We start from the raw sequence: 23553 nt of genomic DNA, 5'->3' as shown, positions 1-23553 counted from the left end.
CTTGATTTTAGTGGAATTGTGCATTTTGAATTCTTGCCTCATGATGAAACAGTGAACTGTACATATTATCAAGATATTACAATCGTTACGTAAACAAATTTGCAAAAAGAGACCAGAGTTGTGGTGAGACAACTCATGGTTTCCTTCACCACAACAATGTGCCCCCACACACTCAGCTTTGAAAATTCATAGTTTTGTGCCGAAAATCAGATAACTGCCCTCCTTCAGCCTCCCTACTTGCAATTTTTTCTTATTTCAGTAATTAAAATCGGTGATGAAAGGACACCATTTTCGAGACTATTGATGACATTAAAGCAAACTCATGCACCTTAAAGACCATTTCAAATGAAGCTTTAAAGGACTGCTTCGCGAAGTAGAATCACTGCTGGGAAAAGTGTGTGAATAGGGAAGGGGAGTATAATTTGAAGGAGACAAGGACCAATAATCAGTAAAATAATACAAATTTAAAAAATAAAGTTTCTGAACAAACCTCATATATTGAAAAATAATTAACTCTTAAATATTTAATAACTGTTTAACCCGTTTCAATCAATTAGCACAGAGAGAAGTATCAGTTTTTGGCTACATCTCTTAATAAATTTGACTGTATTGCTTTACAAAATGTATTTTTAAATGTGCTGTCTTTTTGATAAACATATGTTGGACATCAAATGAATACTGTTCCTGAAATATACATATTCTTTTTCAAAAATATTTATTTTATTTAGCAAAGTTTGATTTTTTGTTACTCCAATAAAGAGCTGCATTTTATAATAATGTAATGATTTTTTGACAGGTCTATAAGTAAAGTTGTTTTATTACATTCATATATATATATACACACACACATACATACACGGTGTCTCATGAAGAAACAACTTCGTCCAGGAAGTTATTTCAGGATATGTTCTATTAGTGAAAATAAGAAAAATGTTCATAATATAGACATACAGGCCTAGAAATGCCTTGTTATAATTAGCAAAAGATTTGAGCTGATTTCTGTTCTAGAAGTAAAAATGATAAGCTACAATGAAATTCTTGGGTTACAAATTAAAGTGCAAAATTAGTGATTTTAATTAGTTAACTTTATCTGCAATTTTTTTTTAATGGTCCTAGAACTGCATCTTCAGTAGTTTTCAAGAAAACTATTGAGTAAAACACAAAAAATATGAGTAAAAAAAAAAAAAATACTTTTTTAACAAATAAAACTACTTAACAAGATTTGTAGAGAATTTAATTCTGAGGAAACCAATGCATGTAAAGTTCACTGTCATACATAAAAGAAATTTAGACCTTAAACATACCATGTCTGATAGTAAAATATTGTCGATATTAAAAAACCAAACCAATGATCTTTTAAATTATTGAAAAATCTGGTAGAATTTTTTTTTTAAATTAAAAGAGTTAACAATTAAATAAGGTACCATTTTAATGGCAATATTAAGTTAAAAAATTAGCGAACAATCTTAGTTGATTGCAAGATCACCTAACCAACACTGGACCTGTGGGGTAACATGAAATCTTTAATGTATGAACAATAAGTTAATGAATTAAGCATGTGAAACTAACCAGATATAATACAGAGAACACCCAAGAAATTTTATACAACCCAAGTACATTTATATAAAAGATACATGATAAAAATGTTTTTATATACATGATTAGCGGAGAATTATGTATGCAGTGACTATCAATATTTTGAATAATTCTTAGCTATATGTCTGTAATGTATTGTTTTAATTATTTACTTTGAGTAATTATTTTTTTACATTCTTTTTTTTCAATATAAAAAAGATCTTTGAGTCAGTCAAAATTAAAAAATGTTTCTGCTATGTTTTGTTAAACAAGTAAAAATTGCTAAATCCTTTATCTGCTGTTACTTGATTGAATATTTACAATTTTCTCTGAATTAGACTCTATTAATTTAATATACAAAATTTTATAAATTTACTGCAAATTTAACAAAGAAAGTTACACCAGACCTGAAAAGTGTGCTTTTTATTAAATTTTTGGGCTTGATAAGTTCTCTCAAAAACTGAAATATATATTTTAACTGAAAGACATATATATTTTTTCATGTGATGTCAACAAACATATACAACCATTAATTTTTTGTAATAATTTGGGTAAATAAGAATTTCAATAGTTTCACGTTGCAACAGAAGCAGGAATTATGACAAAATTTTTTGCTATTTATAACTCAAAAGCAAAGTTTCAAAACATCTATTTACATGAACTTCTTTATTTAAAATCTATTTATTATTTTATTTTTATGCAGTACATATCCTGAAATAACTGTTGTTGTTCTTCATGAGACAACTTGTGTGTTAAATAAAAATAAATGTACAAAATAACAATAATAAAACTTTGATATAATCAAATACATTAATAATAGAATATAACATAATCTAAGCAAAAATTCAACTATGAATTTTATATCAATTCCAGTTTTTTATAGCTCCAATAATATTCATTCAAATTTTATTTCTGTCAATCATGCGTTCATTTATATACATGAAACTTTTAAAAATAAGAAATATTTATATTATAGTTCATGCAGCAAGTACATAATATGTGGCAAAACATTTTTTATATTTTGATTAACCTGTTTCAGTATGTAAACACAAGAAAATTTATAAACACACTGTAAATGTTCCAAAGTTTTTAAATGAAAACTGCAGCATAGGCACATATTTTACTTATATAAACTGATTAAAATGCTTCTGAAAACCTGTAGCACTCACTCTTTTTGCCATTTTACATTTTTTTTATTTATAACACTTCATAATACACAACCATTAAGCATGAGCAATTAATTAAAAGAATTAATTACTTAGCATTAATTTAAAATACTAAAACTTTAAAATAATAGCAAAATAAATATACTTTCTCAGGTATGTTTAATTAAAAACTATTTGCTTCACATTTGATAAATCATGCAACTAGTCTAACCTATTATTTAATTTAAAAATCACTATTTATTTATAATTAAAAAATGTCATATTAAAATTTAAATAAATCATTGTAAAAGTGGTTGAATTAGTGAATAGCTGCATAAATGCTTTGAACCAATTGTCATTTTCAGATCCAAAACTGCCATACTACATTATAAAAGTTTTTTAGCTAATACATTGTTATCACCAATGAAATTTAGAGATGTTTTGATCACACTGTTATAAATTGCTGATATTTAAGTGGTAATGTCTATTGTTTCTTTGATAATCATTGCAACTGTAATTATTGATTTTCTACTACTACTTTTTATTTAATTTCATTTTTTACGATGCTCATGTTCAGTTTGTTTAAATATGTTTACTATAATTTTTATTCATTGCATGTACTTTATTTTTACATTAGCAACAGAGTTTATTATCTTAATTTTATATATAAACTTTTTATTATAAATTACAAGAAAACTGACTGCATGTTTGATCTAAAATTTTATTTTATGGGTACTTATGAAGTAAAAAATTATTCTTTTACCATTTATTGTAAAATTCTCCTACTTAGTTGAAGTAGTGTATATAATGCACTGTTTCACAACAAAAAATGGATGCATTACTTTGTACTGCTTTGCACTATCTATCCCAGTTTTTCTTATGAATCTATTCCATGTACAAGATCTGAACTAAATGAGGCACCATTCAAAGTTTCTTTGTTTTAAAGTAATGATGTCCACTATGCAGTCAGGCCCTGTGGTTATGAACAGAGTTCTGCAAGTATCACTTGTTGAACTGTATATCACCTGCAATTTTGTGGGCTTGGTTATGCCGATATTAAACCATACATTTGGCTCAAAAAAAAAGTTAACAGAAACCATTTCATGCTGCACTTCCCCCCATCAAGCTTAGAATGGCTGTTACTTTTGATAATGATCATGTCTTTTTTATGAGCAACTTCTGACTCAAGTTGGATCATCTATAATCATTATATTTTTGGCTTTCATCATGCATAACAAAGAATATTATATTTAATAGTTGTTATAATACATGTAGTAATAATACAAGCCAATTTACTCACACTAAAATACTTGTATAATAATGTCTGACAATAGGCAAAGATTTAGGAGCACCCTTTGCTCATCACTCAAAATGGGTGCAATAAAAATGAAAAAAAACCAGTACCTAATATCTTAGATCAGATGCTAAAGCATTTATTCTTAAAGTGGGCGATAACGCTCTCTTGTGGGTGCTGGAGGCCTTCAAGGGGGATGGTAAAAGGCCCACAAAAAATTGGAGACGTTCAGGCCAGTCAAGGAAGGTGATGGCCGATTTAAAAAAGTTTGAGAATTAATGTGTTAAAGCTATAACTGCTTTGCATAAAACTATTAAACTAATAATGATTATGTTCAAATTTATGGTTACTATAAGATAACACATTTTGTACATATTTTTAGCACTAACAAGAAATTTTCAAAATGATTGAAAAATAATTTTTTTCTTTACAATTAAACTAGATAAAATTCCAATTCTTCATATGAGTAACAAATGAATTTTTCAGCTCTTTTTTATTTTTACTGCCCTTTTGAAACACACACACACACACACATTTACTTGCTTCACATCAGTATTTAATTTTCATCAAGTCAATCTGAAATTTTATCAGTGAACAGAATATATGAATATGTATTTATTCTTTCACATGATGCTTTTGTTAAATGTTTCCAATATTTATGACTATGAACTGGAAATATGAAACATTATCCAGTTTTTATACTTGTAAAAATGGTTTGAAATCTTGAATTAAGGTGTCAGAATTTTTTAGTTAGCATCTGTATCAAATTTTAAACTTTTAAAATTTAATCCTTCCTCAATATAAATGATTATTATCATGAATCCTCTATGTTTAATGCACTTATGGCAGGTATATATTTTACTTATGTAAGCATTATTACTTACCATTATTCTAACTAGTCTTTCTGTTTAAAAATTATACTGTATAGTTTATCTACATGCGTTTCAAACCATCTGAACTTTCATCTATTTCACAACTGCATTTTAAGACTCTAAGAAAAGAAAGAAATCCATTTCAGTTCATGAGAAGGGATCTTATGTTCCCTTGAATGAGTAAAGATGAATGATAACTCATTCATCTTTTGTTCGCTACATGAGAGAAGCTTACAGTTCACTAAAGACTAGCCAAACCTGGTTTTACTTTTTCACACACTACCTCAATAAGAATCATTTTTAGGATTTTAAAATCTAAATAATTTAAATGTTCCTCCAAAAATAAAATTAATACACTTGCTGATTAATGAAAGAACATTTGGACTTTCTACTAAGTGATTAACAAAGACCCTTTTTACGGGGAATAAAAAGGAAAACCTAATTTTTTTCAGTTTATTAAAGTTACTTTCAAAAATAAATTTTAGTTTTTATTACAACTGGATAAAAAAATTTGTAAGGGGATGAAATGCACTCCAATTCTGCTTCATGCTTTTCAGGGTTGTTCATATGGAAAACCTGAGATATTTGATAGAATATTAATTTTATTATCTATGATCAATTTCAAGCTTCTATCAAAACAGGTACAGAAGAGATAAGGAGGTCAGGAGATAAAACTACGCAATTTAACTCTTTTAGGTTTGTTTCTAAGGAAAATTCCCAAACTTGGAGTAAATATTAGCTTGAGGTTAGTGGAGTAATTATATATGACATCAGTGTCATTTTAACTGAAGCGATGTATACTGTATGAAAAATTGGTCTTCAGATCTTTACACACGTTAGGAAAAAAAGATGAAATACACTTTTTTGAAAGGAGCTTTGATGTACATGAACACCCACATCAGTTTTCAAGTTTCCAGTTCTGATCTCTGCATATCTTTTTTAACCATTATTTAATTATGCGATTATTATTTAAAATAACTCTCTCGTACTGAAGACCCCTTTGGAATAACTTGTGTGTTTATATAATTTTGAAAAAGTTTTATCATGTTAATTATGGAGTAGAATATTAAGTATCCACACATAATTTTTAGCACCTCAAGAAATTTTAATAAAATTTATTTTTAAAATCTTAAGATTTTTTTGCAGTTATATATTGGCTACAATTTTATAATATTTTACTTTTCTAGCTACTTAGAAAAAGGGAGAACTAATAAAAAGTAAGTAATGTAAGGGTTTCCTTGTTTGTTAGTTTACATCCCTTTTCATCCCCCTAGGAAAAGTGGGGCAAAACCTTCAAAATAAAGTACACTATGGAAAAACCATCACTATATCAAGATTCAAGCTCTTCCAATCTCAGAACCTTTTTCAATCCTCCTCCTACTTAATTTATTCCCTTATGAATTGATAAACTAATGATGATAATAACTATGTTAAATTTCAGCTTTCTAGTTATATAAAAAAAAGAAGAGAATCAGCAATTTCTCCATTCATGCAAATATAATTATTTACACTTATTTCCTAAAATACTGAAGTGAAAAAAGTGTTTATATAATTATTAAAAAGTTTTATCATGTTAATTATGGAGTGGAATATTAAGTATCTACACATAACTTTTAGCACCTCAAGAAATATTAATAAAATTATTTTTAAAATCTCAAGATTTTTTCCATTTATATTATCGGCTACAATTTTAGAATTATTGGTTGAACAGACTTCATATTAAACCAATGTTAGATTTCTTATTAAACCAATAGATTAGAAAGTTTACAAAAATTCAAAATCACTCTAAAAGAAATCCTAAATGGTTTTAATATGAGAGTTAAAATTTCAAAACTGAATTTCCCAAAATATTTTTCTTTAATTTTGAAAAATTAGACTTTTTATAAAACTACACAAATCATTCTTGAACTTTTTCAGTAATCCATCAACATGAATTGTTACGATTGCTTATAAGTGGTTTGGCAAAGTGAATTACTTCAAGCCTAATCTGTCACCAGTTTCATCATTCTACAGCAGATATTTATTGAATTACAGCTGTTCAAGTACATGTAAAAAATGTTTTGGGGATTAAGATGGGTGATATTTATGAGGTAATATTTATATTTATGACAGCTGACTCATAAATAAAAAATGTTTATGAAGGTCAGTGTGTGTTGTTGTAAATGGCTAAGGAGAACTGAGGATAGTTGTCAATCAACAGATAATCATCCACATCTGGTGCCTTAACATCATGTAAATAATCCTCACACTTCATATAATCATGAAATCATGCATTCCTAGTTAGTGGATAGTTCAGAATTGGCAGAAGATTGCAACAAATTAATAGGATCTTGTCATATCTTATGAAGAAAAAAAATTAAAAAATACAAAAATACCTGCAAAGTTTGTGTAACAAATTTTGCATATATGTTTGAATGCTAGCTCACTCACCAGCCTTGATTTCCAGCCAAAACTAAGACAACTATGCTTCCTCAGAAACCCAATTACCTGACCAGGATTCACCAGACCTTGCTTATTCTTTAAACTGAAATCCCCTTTAAAAGGATGATGATTTGGGATAAAAAAAAATTGCAAATAAACAAATGCTATACTGAAAAATGCCTACCAAGACTGCTTCCAGGGGTGACAAATTGAAATCAGAGCATCGCCTATGAAGGAAATACATTAAAGATAGGCTTCACTCTGAGTAGGATGTTACAAAAATTTATAAATATTCCAAAACTTTATAACTAGACCTCACTTTTAATTCAAAAGATGTAGTAAATATATTTTATACATTTTTGCTTATCGTCTACGAGAAACTAAACACAACTAATAAAACTTATTATTAAACTTGATCCATCAAGTACAGAATAAAATTAAATTACGTAGGATGACATTTACCTTATATCATTACACAGAATCATAATCATTATAATCACATAATCACATAATTACATAATCATTATACATTGTACATAAAGAGTACTTTCACAATTTTTCACATTTACAGTTGATACAATCTTTTTATTATTCACGTAAAGTTACATATTATAAATACAACCAATAACAAAATAAATTCTTGATAAATACAATAAAACAGAATTTGCTAAAACTTTAGATATAAACTTTAAAATCAAAATTAAAAGTTAAAATTCCATACATAAAAATATGTCGTCAAATAATAAAAATATTAATTAAAAGTTAACAAAAATGAATTTGACAGTAATATAATATTAGCTACCTAAATCACATACACACAAATTCATTCTTTTTAACACATTTATCATTTTAACTTTTAATTAATATTTTTATCATTTGACGACATATTTTTATGAATGGAATTTGTAACTTTAACTTTCAATTTTTTTTTAATTTTATATCTAAAGTTTTAGTAAATTCTGTTTTATTGTATATATCAAGAATTGATTTTGTTAATGGTGTGTATGTAATTTTACATGAACAATAAAAAGATTATATCGACTGAAGATAGGAGAAAACCATGAAAGTACTCTTGTGAATATACAATGATATAAGGTTAAGTGTCATCCTACCTAATTTAATTTTATTCTGTACTTGGTGGATCAAATTATTTATTTATATTTGTATAATAGTACAGAGTAACGAGTCTATATGTATGTATGTATGTATAATAAGATAAAGAATTAAAAATAACACAATAACACAAATTCAACATTAAATTAATGTTGAATTCATTAAAAAATGTTTAAAAAGTTATCTCCTTACTTAAAAATCAAAGTAAATAATACAATTATAAAGGAAGTGTTTTATATATATAAAAAAAGACTTTTTAACCTGTAACTGATGACTTGTACAAAAAAAATATAGACTTTAAAAAACTATACAGAATTATACAGAATACATGTGTAAATTAGTAACAACTATGGTTTCCAAACTTTAAAATAAACAAACAACAGTATTTTTACGTAGTATTAACTATAACAGTTTATTTCCCTTTTATTAAAAAAAAAAAAATAATCTGATGTGGACACCACATGACTTCCTTGTACACCTATTAAATTAAATTATATATACACATTTTTAAAAGTACATAAAATGTTATTTCACTAATAACTTCTGATTTTTCTTCATATTTTCTTTTTATTATTACTGAATTATTATTTATTGTAAAAGTATTTTTTTACAATCAGAGGTTAAGAATTATATTATTAATAAATCAAAATATTTAAATTAAAAAAAAGGAAGAAAATGTTGCAAACAAAAAAAATAAAAACATTAAGAGATGATAAATATAAAGAGGAAGAAAATGTTATACCAAGGAAAAAATAAAACGATTAAGAGGATGAAGAATATAAAATGAGAGAAAATTTGAAAACTAGAGAATGTATACATAAATTAGGATCAGAAGAGTTATATCAAACCAAAGAGCGATAGTGACTGGCAACAAATAACAACTAAACGAAATAATGATAAACTCCATCTTAGGGAAAATATTGACCAACAAAATCAGAGGATTAATAAACTAAAAATAAGAATTTTTTGCAATTTATTAAAGATCAGGCATGTATGCCTCAGTATATATGTTGTTCTTGTGAGGGTCTATTTTTCAGTCACTCTGTAGTTAACTTCAATGTAGATAAATTAAACAGAAATTCCAGAATAATTAAATAAAATTGAACAGAAATTTAACTAGAATATCCAAAAATAATGCAATTCTAAATTATAATTTTCAATTAATATTAAATAATCAGATATTTCACCAAATCTATTATACACACGTGTATGCGCGCATGCACACATGTAATAATGCCAATTAAATTACATATGCACATTTTTAAAAGTACATAAAATTTATTTCACTAATAACTTCTGATTTTTTTTTCATATTTTTTTGTTGTTTCATTGTTATTATTGAATATTATTTATTAAAAGATTTTTTTTACAATCACATGTTAATAATTAAATAATAATATACATAAACATAAATTTTGATAAAAATAACACTTCAAAATTTAATTTACAATTAAACTAATACATTTATAGAAAGAAATAAAAAAAATTAAAAAAAATTTTTTATTCAATAGACCCATTACAAAAGCAGATAAATATTCCTATTATTAAAATATACAAAACATAATATGTGCAAGTAAATAAATTAAAAAAAAAAGAATTAATAAACTATAATTTGACCTCATAAATTAAAATTCTGAACTAAAGCCATTAAATAACTGCAAAGATAAAGTAGAAAATATACTCCACGAGATCAAAAAGTTAGTAGAAAATTTAAAAGAAATACAATTAGGAAATACAACTATTTTATTTTGTGCAACATAAAAGAAATTTAACAAGGAAATATAAAACTTGTACAAAAATTACTTGACTATAACAGTATAAACCAATAAATCATCATTAATCAAGCAATAACACTACATTGTTCAAATCAAAATTATTTTACATTCCATGATACATTGTTTATGGAAAGAAAGGTCCAATGGGTTCTTCTTAGTGTAGTAATCAGAAGATGTATGTAGTGATTTTTAATATTACGCACATTATTTTTAAATGCATACTAAATAAAAATGTTGGATCAGATGTAGTGATGAAATTTTAGTATTTATAATATACAGATAATTTGTAAACGTAATAAAATAATCAACTGAACAATTTTTTCAAAATACACAAAACACACAAGAAACAGAAAACAATAAATCTACAAATCTTTTTAATATTAATAATATTAAAATTTTATACATAAAATTATAAATATAATTTTCCATAAAATTAAAAAAAGTATTTTTTCCATAAAATCATAAGCTAAAACTGTTAGCAGGAAACCATTATTAACAATAATAAGAATTAGTGAAAGATCAATATATCAATATTATCAAAACATTTTCTAATTTTTATAGTATGATTAATAATTTAAAGTCTTAGACTATATTGATGTTACATACATCAATATGTATCAATGTTAAACAAAGGCATTCCAAGCCCACCAAAATGCAGAATTCAGTTCTACGACTAACCTCTTCATGCTATTTATCACAGGGACTGATTATATAGTGAATACTATTATTCCCACAGAATGCCTCTTACATCTCATACATCCACCCACAAGATTAGTTGGGACATAAAGCAAGTTGATAAAATAAAAATTTGATGATAAAAATGGATTAATTAAAAAAAAAATATATATGTAGTGAACACAATTTTAGCATTAAAGATATAAATTTACTAAATCCAACAACCATATTTACGAGATAACCACTGTCATTTTTTTTTTTTTAATTTTCTAAAAAGTTACCAAATTATCAGATAACAGAATTAAAAAATAAAATAAATAAAAATAAGTATAACAGTACAGATGTTTATAAAATAAACAGTGGTAACAAAATGCCAGCCTCCATGACGAGAGAGATAACATCTTTCATCTGAAAGATCCCACTTTTGAATCCCAGTTAGATATAGCATTTTTTATATACCTCAATTTCCCCATTCTATATTTCTATATATACACAAACTTGAGCTTATATGATAAAAATTAAGCACCAAGAAAAAGGAGTAAAATATTTTATGTCCACAAGACCAGCAGAAAACATGTTTTCTACTGATATGTTGGAGCATTTTGTTTGATAAATAAAAATTCAATTGTGCGATAATATTAAATATTACACTATTCTTAAAATACAAAATATAGTATCCTTTACAGACATCTGATACCATGACATATCAGATATAGTGACCAAAACTTTGTCGGTTGGTTTGGTATACTGTTAATTCATAAATGCTGTATGTATATTGTTTATAATTACACCGGTTACAGAGACAAATCGGTTATTATGACTTACTTTTTCTACTTCAATGCAACATTTTATTGCTTATAATGACGGATGGAAGTAACGTAGTATAACAACATTGTAGCTACAGAAATATTTCTGTAAAGAAAGTATTTTTGGTTAAAATGAGTCATCTTTTCCTTTTTATCTGCAAATGTAGTTTTAGTTCTTGTTTTTCTTATCTTCTTCCTGTACCAGATTATTGTAAATTGAAGCACCCGTATTCAGTTATTAATCTTTTGCTGTGAGCATATCATATCGTGTGGGTACAGTATTTTACTTTGCGTATCCTGTGTAATTCATTTAATAATAATTTAATTATGACTTCGTGAAAAACATTTGCAATAGAGGACATTATCTGGTGATTAGAGAATGGTGAAACTAATAAAGACATTGCCCAAAAATTAGGCATAGGACATTAGACAATATCGATGTGGCAGAACTGTGAAAAAATTAAGAAAAGTTTTGAAACAAATTCTATGAAATCAAAAAAATTATGGCCTTGTCAACATAATGATGCAGACCAAGCGCTGTTAAAATGGTTTAAATACCAGAGGGCTAGTGATATCCCTATTAGCAGCCCTATACTGCAAACTAAGGCGAAAGATTTTTCTGAAAAATTGGGTAAGCCATGTGAAATAATTTCAGCTTGGATACAATGGTTCCATCAGTATCAAGATATTGTGTAAGGGAGAATAACCGGCGAGGCCGCAGCAGCTCCAACCGGTGTGTCAGAAAAATGGCTAGAAACTATTTGGCCAAAATTAAAGAGCGCTATTCAGGTGAAAAAATCTGTATGCTGATAAATCCGGTCTTTTTTTAAACTGACGGCACAAAGAACCCTTCAGTTTAAAAGCAAAATGTGTTTGGGGGAAACTTATCAAAAGAAAGACTAACAATACTAACTGCTACAAATATGACTGGAACTGACAAAAAAATTCTGGTTATAGGCTGTCTGGCTTATCCACACATTGAAAATCTTCTGTGTATAAAGTTAGTGTCTTACTACCAAAAACAAAAGCAACCTTAACGTCCCTAGATCAAGGCATGAAAAGTCAGCATGATTAAGTCACTACAAAAAAACACCTAATTTTATAAATGATACAGGATTTAGATCAAAAAATGGAAACACAAAATAATTATTCTGGATGCTATAATTACATTAGAAAGATCATGGAATGAGGTTTCTCCGCTGACTGTAAAAAAATCGCTTTCGACATGCAGGATTTTTACCACAGGCTGGCGAAGTTACTGACATCACATGCAAAGAAGAATCTTTAGTGGAATAGAGCAATAGTCTGCAAAACCAATCGTTGGCAAATGCATTGCTTGAAGATTATCAAGAGGTTGACAAAGATTTAAAAACACATGAAACTGTAACAGATGATGTAGTGGCTTCAGTACTAGTGAAATAGATGGGGACATAGGTAATGACAATGAAGGTAACAATAGCAACAACGATGAAGACAATGCCATGAAGACCTGCCAAATCTTACAGAAGTTTTAGCGGCAATGAAAACCATTTGCCAGTTTCTCAGTTTTACAGAAATTATTAATTAAGAAACAAAGAGTGTTTCTTTTGATTTAGAAAAGAACCTTCATAAACTGTATTACAACACGAAATGTTCAAAACAAAGCAAAATAACAGACTTTTTGCAGAAAAAGTAATTTTTACAATTTTTTTCCATCTTATTTTACTCTACCGTATTTGTATTTATTATTGCATACTTCTGTTTCTTTTATATTATTCTATTACAGAAATAAATTATTATTATTTTTCAACATTATTATTTTAATGTATTACAATACCCGTGTAGATGGCATATTAAAGTAGTACCACAAAAAAGCTACCTAAACATCAGTTACTGTGACTATCGGTTATAATGAATTAAAATCGTCGGCCCCTTAGAGGTCACTATAAACAATATTTACTGTACATCAATATAAAAATTAGTAATAAAGATTCACGTCATACTCTGGAAAACTTACACAAAATAATCACCAATGAGAATACAATAAATTAGTCATAGATGAATAAATTATGGCACAACAAAAAAAAAAAAAAACAAATAACAGAAATTCAACAACTGGATCAGATAAATTACACATCTAAGCAGTAAGTTGGGTTTTTGTTAAAAATAATTTTAGCAAAAAACAAACTTTTTAAGCCGTAATAAAACCAACGTCAAAGACAGCACTAAGTATTTAAAAATTAAACACCTTCCAATTCCTATTTCTTTATTTTTGATGCAGTTTTTTAAATTAGTTTTTTTTTTTTTTTTAAAGTAGTTTACTTCCATTCACAGGACTTCACATTATTTACTAGCTGGCATTTAAGTAATATTGATAGGAGGAGAATTACACACTGCAGAAAAACTAATAAAATCAGTCTTCTACATGAGAAGAAACACAAAAACACTTTGTAAAAAAAAAATCATAAGGAAGGGGAAGTTCTAGATCATCTACACCTGCTCTTTTTCCAACTGGATGATTTTTTCTTTAAATTTTAATTTCTGATGATTTCAAGACTATAAGGCGTTTATGAAAGTTTTCTAGATGTTAAGTATAAAAATAATCATAAAAAATACAAATGAAAATAAAAAGAGGACAATCATCAAATTTTAATTTAATAGTACTAAAGTTTTATTTACTTTTTTAACACTTATTACAACCTACAAGAGCTTCTGAGAACAACAAAATATTAACTTAAAAACATCAACATAATCTTTCATTACTAACAAACATTATCTTTTTTTAGAAATTCTGTCAACTTTCCTATATAAATTTTCATTAAACATTTTCCACACAATATGAATAACCAAACAGACTTTTAAGTATGCTTTTGGCAAAAAGACGTTATGATCAGTATAACAAAAAATTATAACAATAGTTATTTGTAAAATTAAGCAATAATTGTTTAAAGGAAAGTTCATTTACTTACTAATTTTCAAAATAAAACCACAGTTAAGTGTAAACTGTCTTATAATACTTTAAAACACAAAAATACTTTCATTCAAATTTTTCAGCAAATAGAAACCCTAAAACTAATGAAAGTACATGTTGTTTTTTTTTTCATTTTATATATGTCACAGACTTTGACATACATCTTAGGAAGAGTGGAAGGCCTGTTTACCTGATAAGTACCTCAGCCACTAGTTTGAGCATTTGTGCAAATCCAGATAGGAAAGTACAATCCCACAGTTGCCTAAACCCAAATGAAGAATTATTTTTAAAAGATGAAGCGGATGAATTGCCATCAGTACTGAAGGTGTCAGCATACCATCACAGATGGAATCAGATTGTTAGTTGACACATTTACTGAGGCAATTATTAGAGAAAAAAGAAATAAAAAATAAGGAATGACCGACTCTAACCAAGTTAGTAAACAGTTTTGCCCAGGAGTTTTCACAAATTTAAGTGAAAATTAGTAAAATCTAGACTTAGAACTTTGTCCATATTAAAAATAGACAAATAGTAAATACAGAATTTTTGGTAAACTGCATCAATAAAAATCCTTGAATTTCTAAATTTAAAGTGGTGATAAAAATAATTGTTAAATATACAAATTACATTACAGAACTAAACACTGAACTGCTTTGATAGTAATGAATCTAAAAAAATAATACCAAACAATAAACAGATTCATATAAGCTGCTGTTAAAAGTTGCTTCCCATAACGCTCAACTGTTTTTCAATTTTATAAATATACCCTATGAGATGATTTTCTTATAGTCTAACTTTTCCCATGATTATTCATGAAATTTATTATCATTTTAATAAAGATCTGGAGTAAAATTAAAAACAATGTGCACTTACAAGTCCAAATTGTCATCTCCTGATAAAGGCCCATTTGATGAACTAAGCAGTAATAATATTTTCTGTGGAACTGGTTTACCTGCTTCTCTAAATTATTCCACTAAATTAAGAAGCTCTTGTAAATGGTGTAACCTGGCCTTAGCTTCATGCAACTTCCTAAAAACAATGAAGACAAATTTTTACAAAGATACAATAGATAAAAAAAGAAATTAGTATGTAAAATTGAAAAATACACCATTATATGATAGGTTATCCAGAAAGTAAGTTCCAAGTAGCTATTAAAAAGATCAAGAACAAACTCATAAAACCCACATTGTGGTGGCAGTGTGTCGAGTTTTGCCATGAATCAACACAACGTCCTGGGTAAGCAAGCCACATTGCCTATTCTGGATTACACGATGCAATTATTTTGGCTTTTCACAACAGACATCACTATTTAGACACATAATTTTGCAGGTGGAAAACATTAGCTTACATTTTATCTTTCTGGGTGACAGAGGGTATCACCATTTCACAAATTATCATTTCATATCAGGCATTACTTGTGATGCCCATCCCTAATGATATATGGCTGAAGAAGTTGATGCCTGTTCTCTGTAGAGTCAAAAATTCAAATGCGCTATTCAACCATTTCATTTTGTGATTTTCCATAAACATCTTAGGCAACCAGCATGCACACAATTTTTAACAATTCAATTTCTCAGACATTTTATGTAAAAGCAAATGTGAAATTACTGGAAAATACATGAAAAAAGGTACTTGGTGAATCATCTGTTCTCTTTAATCTTGTCATCAATTCACATCCCACTCATCTCCATAACATGGAATCACTCACTGCATTTTCTCCATTAACGCGGCAAATCTGATGGTGAATTTCAACCGATTTAATAATCTTTGCAGTCAAGAAAAAGATCACAGATAAGATAAATATTATTATCTCATATATTTAATATTTATAATATTATAATTAATATTGTAATTTCACACACAGTGGCAGTATGCTGTCATTGTTTTCCACATGTGCACCGAGTAACTACATCTACTGGCTTGCTACAGACATAATTACACGATTGTTAGTCTTTGTTTACAGTTTAAAGTGTCTATCACTTTAGACAGTGCCACTGATCGTCAAATATGTGCTGTAATTTGTTTCTTAAATGCAACAGATACGAAAGCAGTCAAAATTCATTGAGAGATTAGTGAAGTGTACAGAGATTACACTATGTTCAATGGAATGGTGAGAAAATGGGACTAGGAGATTAAAGAGGGCCATACAAAAGTACACAATTTGGCATGGAGAGGGCAACCATCTGTCTCTTACTCATGATCTGTTGCAGAGAGTTAATGGAAAAGTCTATGAGAATAAATGGTTTATGATTTCATCTCTATGTAATGAATTTCCTTTAATTTCAAGAAGTATTCTCTATGAAATTGTGCCTCTAAGCTTAAATTTTTGGAAGTTGTGCTGACACTGGGTACCAAAAGTGTTGACAGAGTTGCACAAAATCAAACATTTAGCCAGTGCTTTGAATTTTCTCACAACAATGAAGATACAACTATACAATGATACACAACAATGAAGGCGATCCATTTTTAAACTGAATTGTTACTGGTGAGAAGACACGGGTGTCTCACATTACACAGGAATCAAAACAATAATCCATGGAATGGAGACACTCAACACCTCCCAAGAAAGTGAAGTTCAAGCAAACAATGTTAGCCTGGAAAATCACGTGCACTGTATTTTAGGATAGGCAGAGGTGTTGCTTGCTGATTTTTGTCTTGGGGTGAATTGATAAATCCACAGACATATTGCGAGACCTATTACACTGCATTGTGCAATCAAAAACAGAAGGCATAATGTGCTCAGCATGGGAATATTGCTACTTCACTGCAATGCTTGGCCACATGCCTCTCATTGAACCGATCTCATCACATCATTTATCCGGGAACAAATTGATCACCCACTGTTTAGTGTTGACCTAGCACCAGACTTACAAAGCTCTTTTTTTTTCTGTTTAGCTACCGAAACTACTGTAATGTGTTACTTCAGAAGATGAAATGTATGAATGTAAATGAAATGTAGACTTGTAAAGTCTCAGGTCGACCAAGCCTAAGATGTATGGTTAATTGAAACCCAACCACCAAAGAATACCGGTATCCACGATCTAATATTCAAATCCATATAAAGTAAAGTAACTGCCTTTACTAGGATTTGAACCTTAGAATTCTCAACTTCAAAATCAGCTGATTTGCAATGAGAAATTAATCACTAGACCAGCTCCCAGTCAATCAGCAAAGGTTATATCTTCTCAGGCAGCAGATTTCTATGAAATGAAATGCAGAAGCTGATCACATGATGTGACAAGTGCTTAATGTATGTGGTAATTATGAAGAATTTTAGATTAAAATCCAGGCTTTCAGGTGAATAATTTTTTTTTTAAATCTGCTTGTTATTTTTTATATTAAAATGGTACTTATTTAAAACAAAAAAAAAACATGCCTTGTATAACTAAGAATGCACACTTTTGCTCACTTAATGATAAATTGTTGAACAATTAATAATCGAGTTATTTTTGAGTAAGTGTTACAAGTATACCACTTATATAGAATGCAATGTGAAACACAAGAAATCCCAAAAGCTTGTCCCATTTAATTTACTATGTATATTTGCAATTTTGGTCGTTGATAATTAAAAAAAAAAAAGATGGGAGTAATTATCTTACTCCATTTTGTTATTTAAAATTAAAGATGAATTCATAACAGCAGATCCGAACAGCAAATAGAAATTTCAAATAAAACAGTAACTATAAACATGTACATATATTTCTGTCATCTACTTAATTAATCATTCAGTTTAATTTAATTTAATCATTCAGTTTTGTAGTATGAAAACGCCTCCAATTTTCTTCTAACTCTGTATAAGTTTGCAACAATATACCTCAGGTAACAAACAAATAATTGCTAAAACTATATTTGTTTCCAAGAAAGAATACAAATTTCCCCCAAGAAAGAATACGCAATTACTCCAGTTACAGTTAACATTAATGACAAGAGCTTAATGTTTGAAATTTGTAAAAAATGCCAAACCTGACTGGAATCTTAACCCAGAATCTTTCAGATAAAAGCCAGAAACATTATCACTTCATTATGGTCAGTAATATAATTTAAATGTTCTGATTAGAACAATTAATCTGTTTATAAATGGTTAAATATTAATTAGGTTAAGATAAAATAGTAATTTAAAAAATAGCTTACCTTAATTTCACCAGTAATAGAATCAATATCAAACAATCCAGCATAACGTTAACTGGTGAAACAGTTAACGAATAACGAATATCACCAAATCCTTGAGGAGTTCTAGCTAAATCACCATCAGTTGCTTTAACAGTCAATACAGGTGTTCCTTTATTAGCACCTTCTATAACTGAACCGTGGTATTTCTAGGAAAAAACATATTAATCATAAACCATTAATCAAACCCATACTTTTTTAAGATTTTTACAATTAAGTTACAAAATGCATGTGTGTTTAAATATTTGATTGCAAAAATACAAAATTATATCTCAATATACCATATAAATGTAGAAAAAGCTCTTAATATGGAATATTGCCTGTTTAATGAAATAAATGTACGTTAACCAAGCTTGTTAGTCATATAGAATCATTCTTTCCAGCAGTGTTTCAGATGAACATTTTTGTTATAATAGCATGAAAGAGGTTGAATATTTTTTATATTAGTTGACTGCATGGAATAACGTTTTTATTTTAACTCATGGGATTTAAATTATAAAAATATTCATTAGCAGTAAGATACATAAATTTTCACTTTGCACCCATAATGTATTGAAGATATTCATTCAACGACAATGAAATCTTTTGAGAGTCAAGTTGGCAACCTTGGGAACATATTTAATTAGCTGTTCAATCATAATTAATATAAACATAACTTCTTTTGTTGATTTCAGAATGTCAGCTCTACTTGAAATGTGTATGCCAGAAAAGCATCGTTCAGTGCTATGATTTTTTTTTATCAGGTGTGAAACTGGTGAAAATTTACTCAAGTATGTTGAAACAGTATGGTGAAACATGTTTAAACCGCAGTAATGTGTATAAGTGTGTGGAACAGTTTAATTTGAGCAGAACAAGTGCAACTGTTCTTCCTTACTTTGGAAGACTGGTTGAAGTTTTGACTACTGCACAGCAAAATTACATAAATGATCTTATTCATGACGATAGATGTGAGTCAAAATTTCCCAAATTATTAGTTTGTGTAATAATAATGTTGAAAACGTGCATTCAATCATTCATGACATGCTGAATTATCACAAAACGTGTTTGAGATGGGTTCCAAGATAGTCGACACAAGCCCATAAAGACATTCGGATTCGCAATTGTTTTGAGCTCAAAGAATGGTTTGAAGTGAAAGATAAATACTTTCTAGATCGTACTTGTATAATAATCTGTGATGAAATGTGACTACATAATTTCCAGCCCAAATTCAAATGGCAAAGAATTAAGTAAAAACACCCGGATTTGCCCACCAAAAAAAAAATTTTAAACTCACGCATCAGCTGGTAAAGTGATGTTGACTTCTGGGACTTACAGACCCAATTTTTGGTGACTATTTAGAATAACAATGTACCATGAACAGTGAGTACTATTCCAACATGCTCCAATAGAAAGTGAGACCCACAATAAAGCAAAAACATCCGGGCTATTTTTAATATTTGTCTCAAAAGGTGTGATTCTTCATGACAATGCACACCCCACATTGCTCAGAGAACGGGAAAAATGCTCAAGAAGTTGGTGTGGGAGGTGTTTCCACATACTCCTTACAGCCCAGACCTTGCACCGTACAATTTTTATTTGTTTAGTCTACTCAAAAGACTTTTTGAGTGGGCACATGAATGGATTAAACTTTTTTCAAGTGGTACATGAAACACTTCTATACAGCAGAAATCATAAAGTTCACAGAACAGTGGAACAAGTGTCTAAATGTTGCTGGAAACTATGTTGAAAAGTAGTGCAAGTTTCATTATCATAGAATAAATTTTTTTTTCTACATCAGTTTGTCTCGTTAATTACTGAACGTTCCTCATAGTAAGTAATAATTAGATTCAGATAGCTAATATCTTTTTTATCACACATTAACGCATAAAAAAAAACTGATAAAACTTCTGTAAAATTATAATTAAATATTTGTATTTTACGGTTTAATAATAAATATTACCTGTTCTAAGAATTGTGGAGTATGATCATTAATATCTTCAACTATTAATAATACTAGAGCTACAGATACTCTTTGTTGATCATCAGATAAAGCTTGCACTCGAAAACTCAACGTCTGGTAAGAAATAAACATTAATAAAATATTCTGCGTATACTGTAAAAAAACTTTATCGTAAAATAATTACATTTTTTAATCTATTAAAAATTTTGATAGTGAAATACTGTGTATGTGGTTCTTATCATTTAACTACAAACATTAAATAAATAAAATAAACATAGAAAATTAAATTTAACATTCTTACAATTACAGGTTATAAATAATAATTTAATAGGTTGGATAAAACTATTTACATTTACAAACACAAATATAAAAGAATATTTTACATACACAAAAAACAAAATATGAAAATCTATTATTACTATTATTTCTTTTATATAGAACAAATATTGGGAAGTTAACAACTTAATTTTCTGTTAGTTAAAATATCTTACTAGAGGTATGATTTGAGGTAGACTTACACAACTGGTAGAATGATATCAATTTTATGATTTCATACATAGTTATCAATATTTGGCATCTGCCATCCATGCATCACGTGATTCATAAAAGCATGATTTGGCAAATCTCAGTATATAAATACTTGGAACTATCAAGAATTTTTCTGAAATAAATTGCTGTACAATAATGTTTTAGTGGCTTATTAATATTTAATTCAAACTACCAACTTCTCGCTCTTGAAACATGCACTACAATTGAGGAAGCATCCCAAAACATTACCGCATAGCAAAAAATTCGGTTTTTATCTTTTATGACCAAAAAGAGAATATTTTTTATTGGGTATAAGTAAAAAATGAATTAGTTTGGACTCATATTTATGTTTACTTTTTACACTATTTTAATCAGAGGAATACACCCATAAAGTTTAGTAGGAACCTCCTGTAGCACTATGTAACAGCTGGGCGCGAATTAACTCCCTATTGAAAACTGTTTATAACTTTTTTAATATTTAACCGATTATCATGAAACAAAAAGCATCTTTCCTTGCAGTAGTAGAATTTATTACATGATATCTTATTAAAATCATTGCAGGTATCAGTGGCAGACCATGACACAACATCTAACCTCGCGGGAGTGGGCTCAACTGGCATCCTGGTACGAAGTATGGTGGTCTGTGGTTCAAGTACAGAGATAATGGCGAAGGGTGCCTTGGTAGATGCAAAGACATAAGTATTGTCACTCAAAACTAATGGATACAGGTTCTGCACCAGATGTTAGGGGACACTCCTCAACATTCAGGACAGAGGAAAATGGGCAAGTGCTTTAGGAGATGTTCACTTGAAGTCCTCAGAAATCACAAAGACAGGCATCTCATGAAAGTGGTTTAACTCGACACACAACCGGATCTGTTTTCAAGAAAGAATTGAATTTTCATCCATTGAAACCACATTACTGCCAGGAATTATCACGCAAGACTGTAATCATTGGTTGGAATATGGGGAGATGATGTTTGCTTGGTATTAAGACTGGTTCAATATTTTGCAATATCCTGTGATCAGATGGAGTCATATTTCATGTTGGGAGGTTTCTTAACCGGCTCACAGTTATTATTGGGCAACAGAGGATCTGAGAGTGGTTGTTGAAAAAAGCCAACATCATCCAAGCATGACACCCATGAAAGTTGTGAATCCATACCTCATTACCTGATATGCTTGAAGATGATCACGATATTGTATCCACATGGGACAATTACAATGACCTAATCATTATACAACAATAGGGTCCAGGCTAACTTCGCAAGTTCTGTCTGTGCGTGGCTCAACACTTATTTTCCAGGACACTTGTTAGGATATCATGGTCCCCTTGAATGGCCATGATTAGGTTAGGAGTCCTAACCTAATGCCCTGTGACTTCTTCCTCTGGGGATAGGTAAAAGAGGGAGGAGTTTATCGAACAAAACCCAAAAACCCTTGTTGAATTGGAGGAGCCAATTCACCAAGTTCTTGGAAACATACTGTTGAATTATCTGCAGAAGTATGTCGCAAATATCCCCATACATTTACAAAAACTGGTGGACAATGGTGGTGCTTATGTGGAAATTTAGCAGTGCATAACAATTCTACCACTGAACAAAATGATTTTTATTTCATGAAAATTTATTAAATATTTAAACAATTCTCAATAGGAAATTAATTCCTGCTCACTCTGTATATGTGTACACTATGTGTGTGTGTGTCTATATAAAATCTTTCTCTCTTTTCATTTTGTTAGAGACTTTTACAGATATTTGTGATTCTTCAGGGCATAATTAAAATATACATTATATTAAAAACATATTAGAAAAATTAAAATACATACAGAATGTTTTCTACCTGTCATTAATTTTCGATTTTATATTTTGATTTTTGATTAAGAGAGAGAGAGAGAGAGATAATAAACATAAACAGTAGTGAGCAAATATATTAGTACCTTATTTTCCATATTTTCAAAATCCAATCTTTCAGTCAATTCAATGTTACCAGACGTGTGCACTGCAAAACCTGATGGTAATCTAGTAGATGGTACAAATGTAGATATCGGTAAATTATTTACAGAATCAATAGCTGATAAAACTAATACTATAGAACCAACCGGTTTCTCTTCAGGTTCAGACACTCGAATTGTAGGATCACTAGGTGACCATGAACCAACAGTAAAGTTTGGATTCAATTCATTATATGCTTGAATATATACTGTTACTTCAACTGAAAAACCAGACAATACCGCAGTAGTAAATGTAATACAGTTTAATTGAAATTAAAATTGTCTTATCTCTATCTTTTAT

At 28.8% G+C, this 23553-nt stretch overlaps 1 protein-coding gene across 3 annotated transcripts in view; it reads right to left on the bottom strand.

The window, feature by feature from the left end:
• LOC142329733 (cadherin-related family member 1-like) overlaps positions 1-23553 on the bottom strand; it is a 56108-nt gene that overhangs the window by 24444 nt on the left and 8111 nt on the right. For 2 of the 3 annotated variants that reach the window (XM_075374466.1, XM_075374468.1), the window contains exons 3-6: positions 23199-23473; positions 20733-20846; positions 18758-18942; positions 15500-15655 (exon numbers count right to left, since the gene is read on the bottom strand). In XM_075374466.1, the coding sequence (XP_075230581.1) occupies positions 15592-15655; positions 18758-18942; positions 20733-20846; positions 23199-23473 (638 nt within the window). In that variant the 3' untranslated portion in view covers positions 15500-15591. Of the gene's footprint in view, positions 1-521; positions 685-15499; positions 15656-18757; positions 18943-20732; positions 20847-23198; positions 23474-23553 lie in introns of those variants that run through there. The other variant, XM_075374467.1, reaches the window with a different exon arrangement.

The sequence above is a fragment of the Lycorma delicatula genome, chromosome 9 (assembly GCF_047948215.1).
Source record: "Lycorma delicatula isolate Av1 chromosome 9, ASM4794821v1, whole genome shotgun sequence".
Lineage (NCBI taxonomy): Eukaryota > Metazoa > Arthropoda > Insecta > Hemiptera > Fulgoridae > Lycorma > Lycorma delicatula.
Note: the sequence above shows the minus strand (reverse complement) of the source record. Positions and strands in the feature narration are given on the sequence as shown.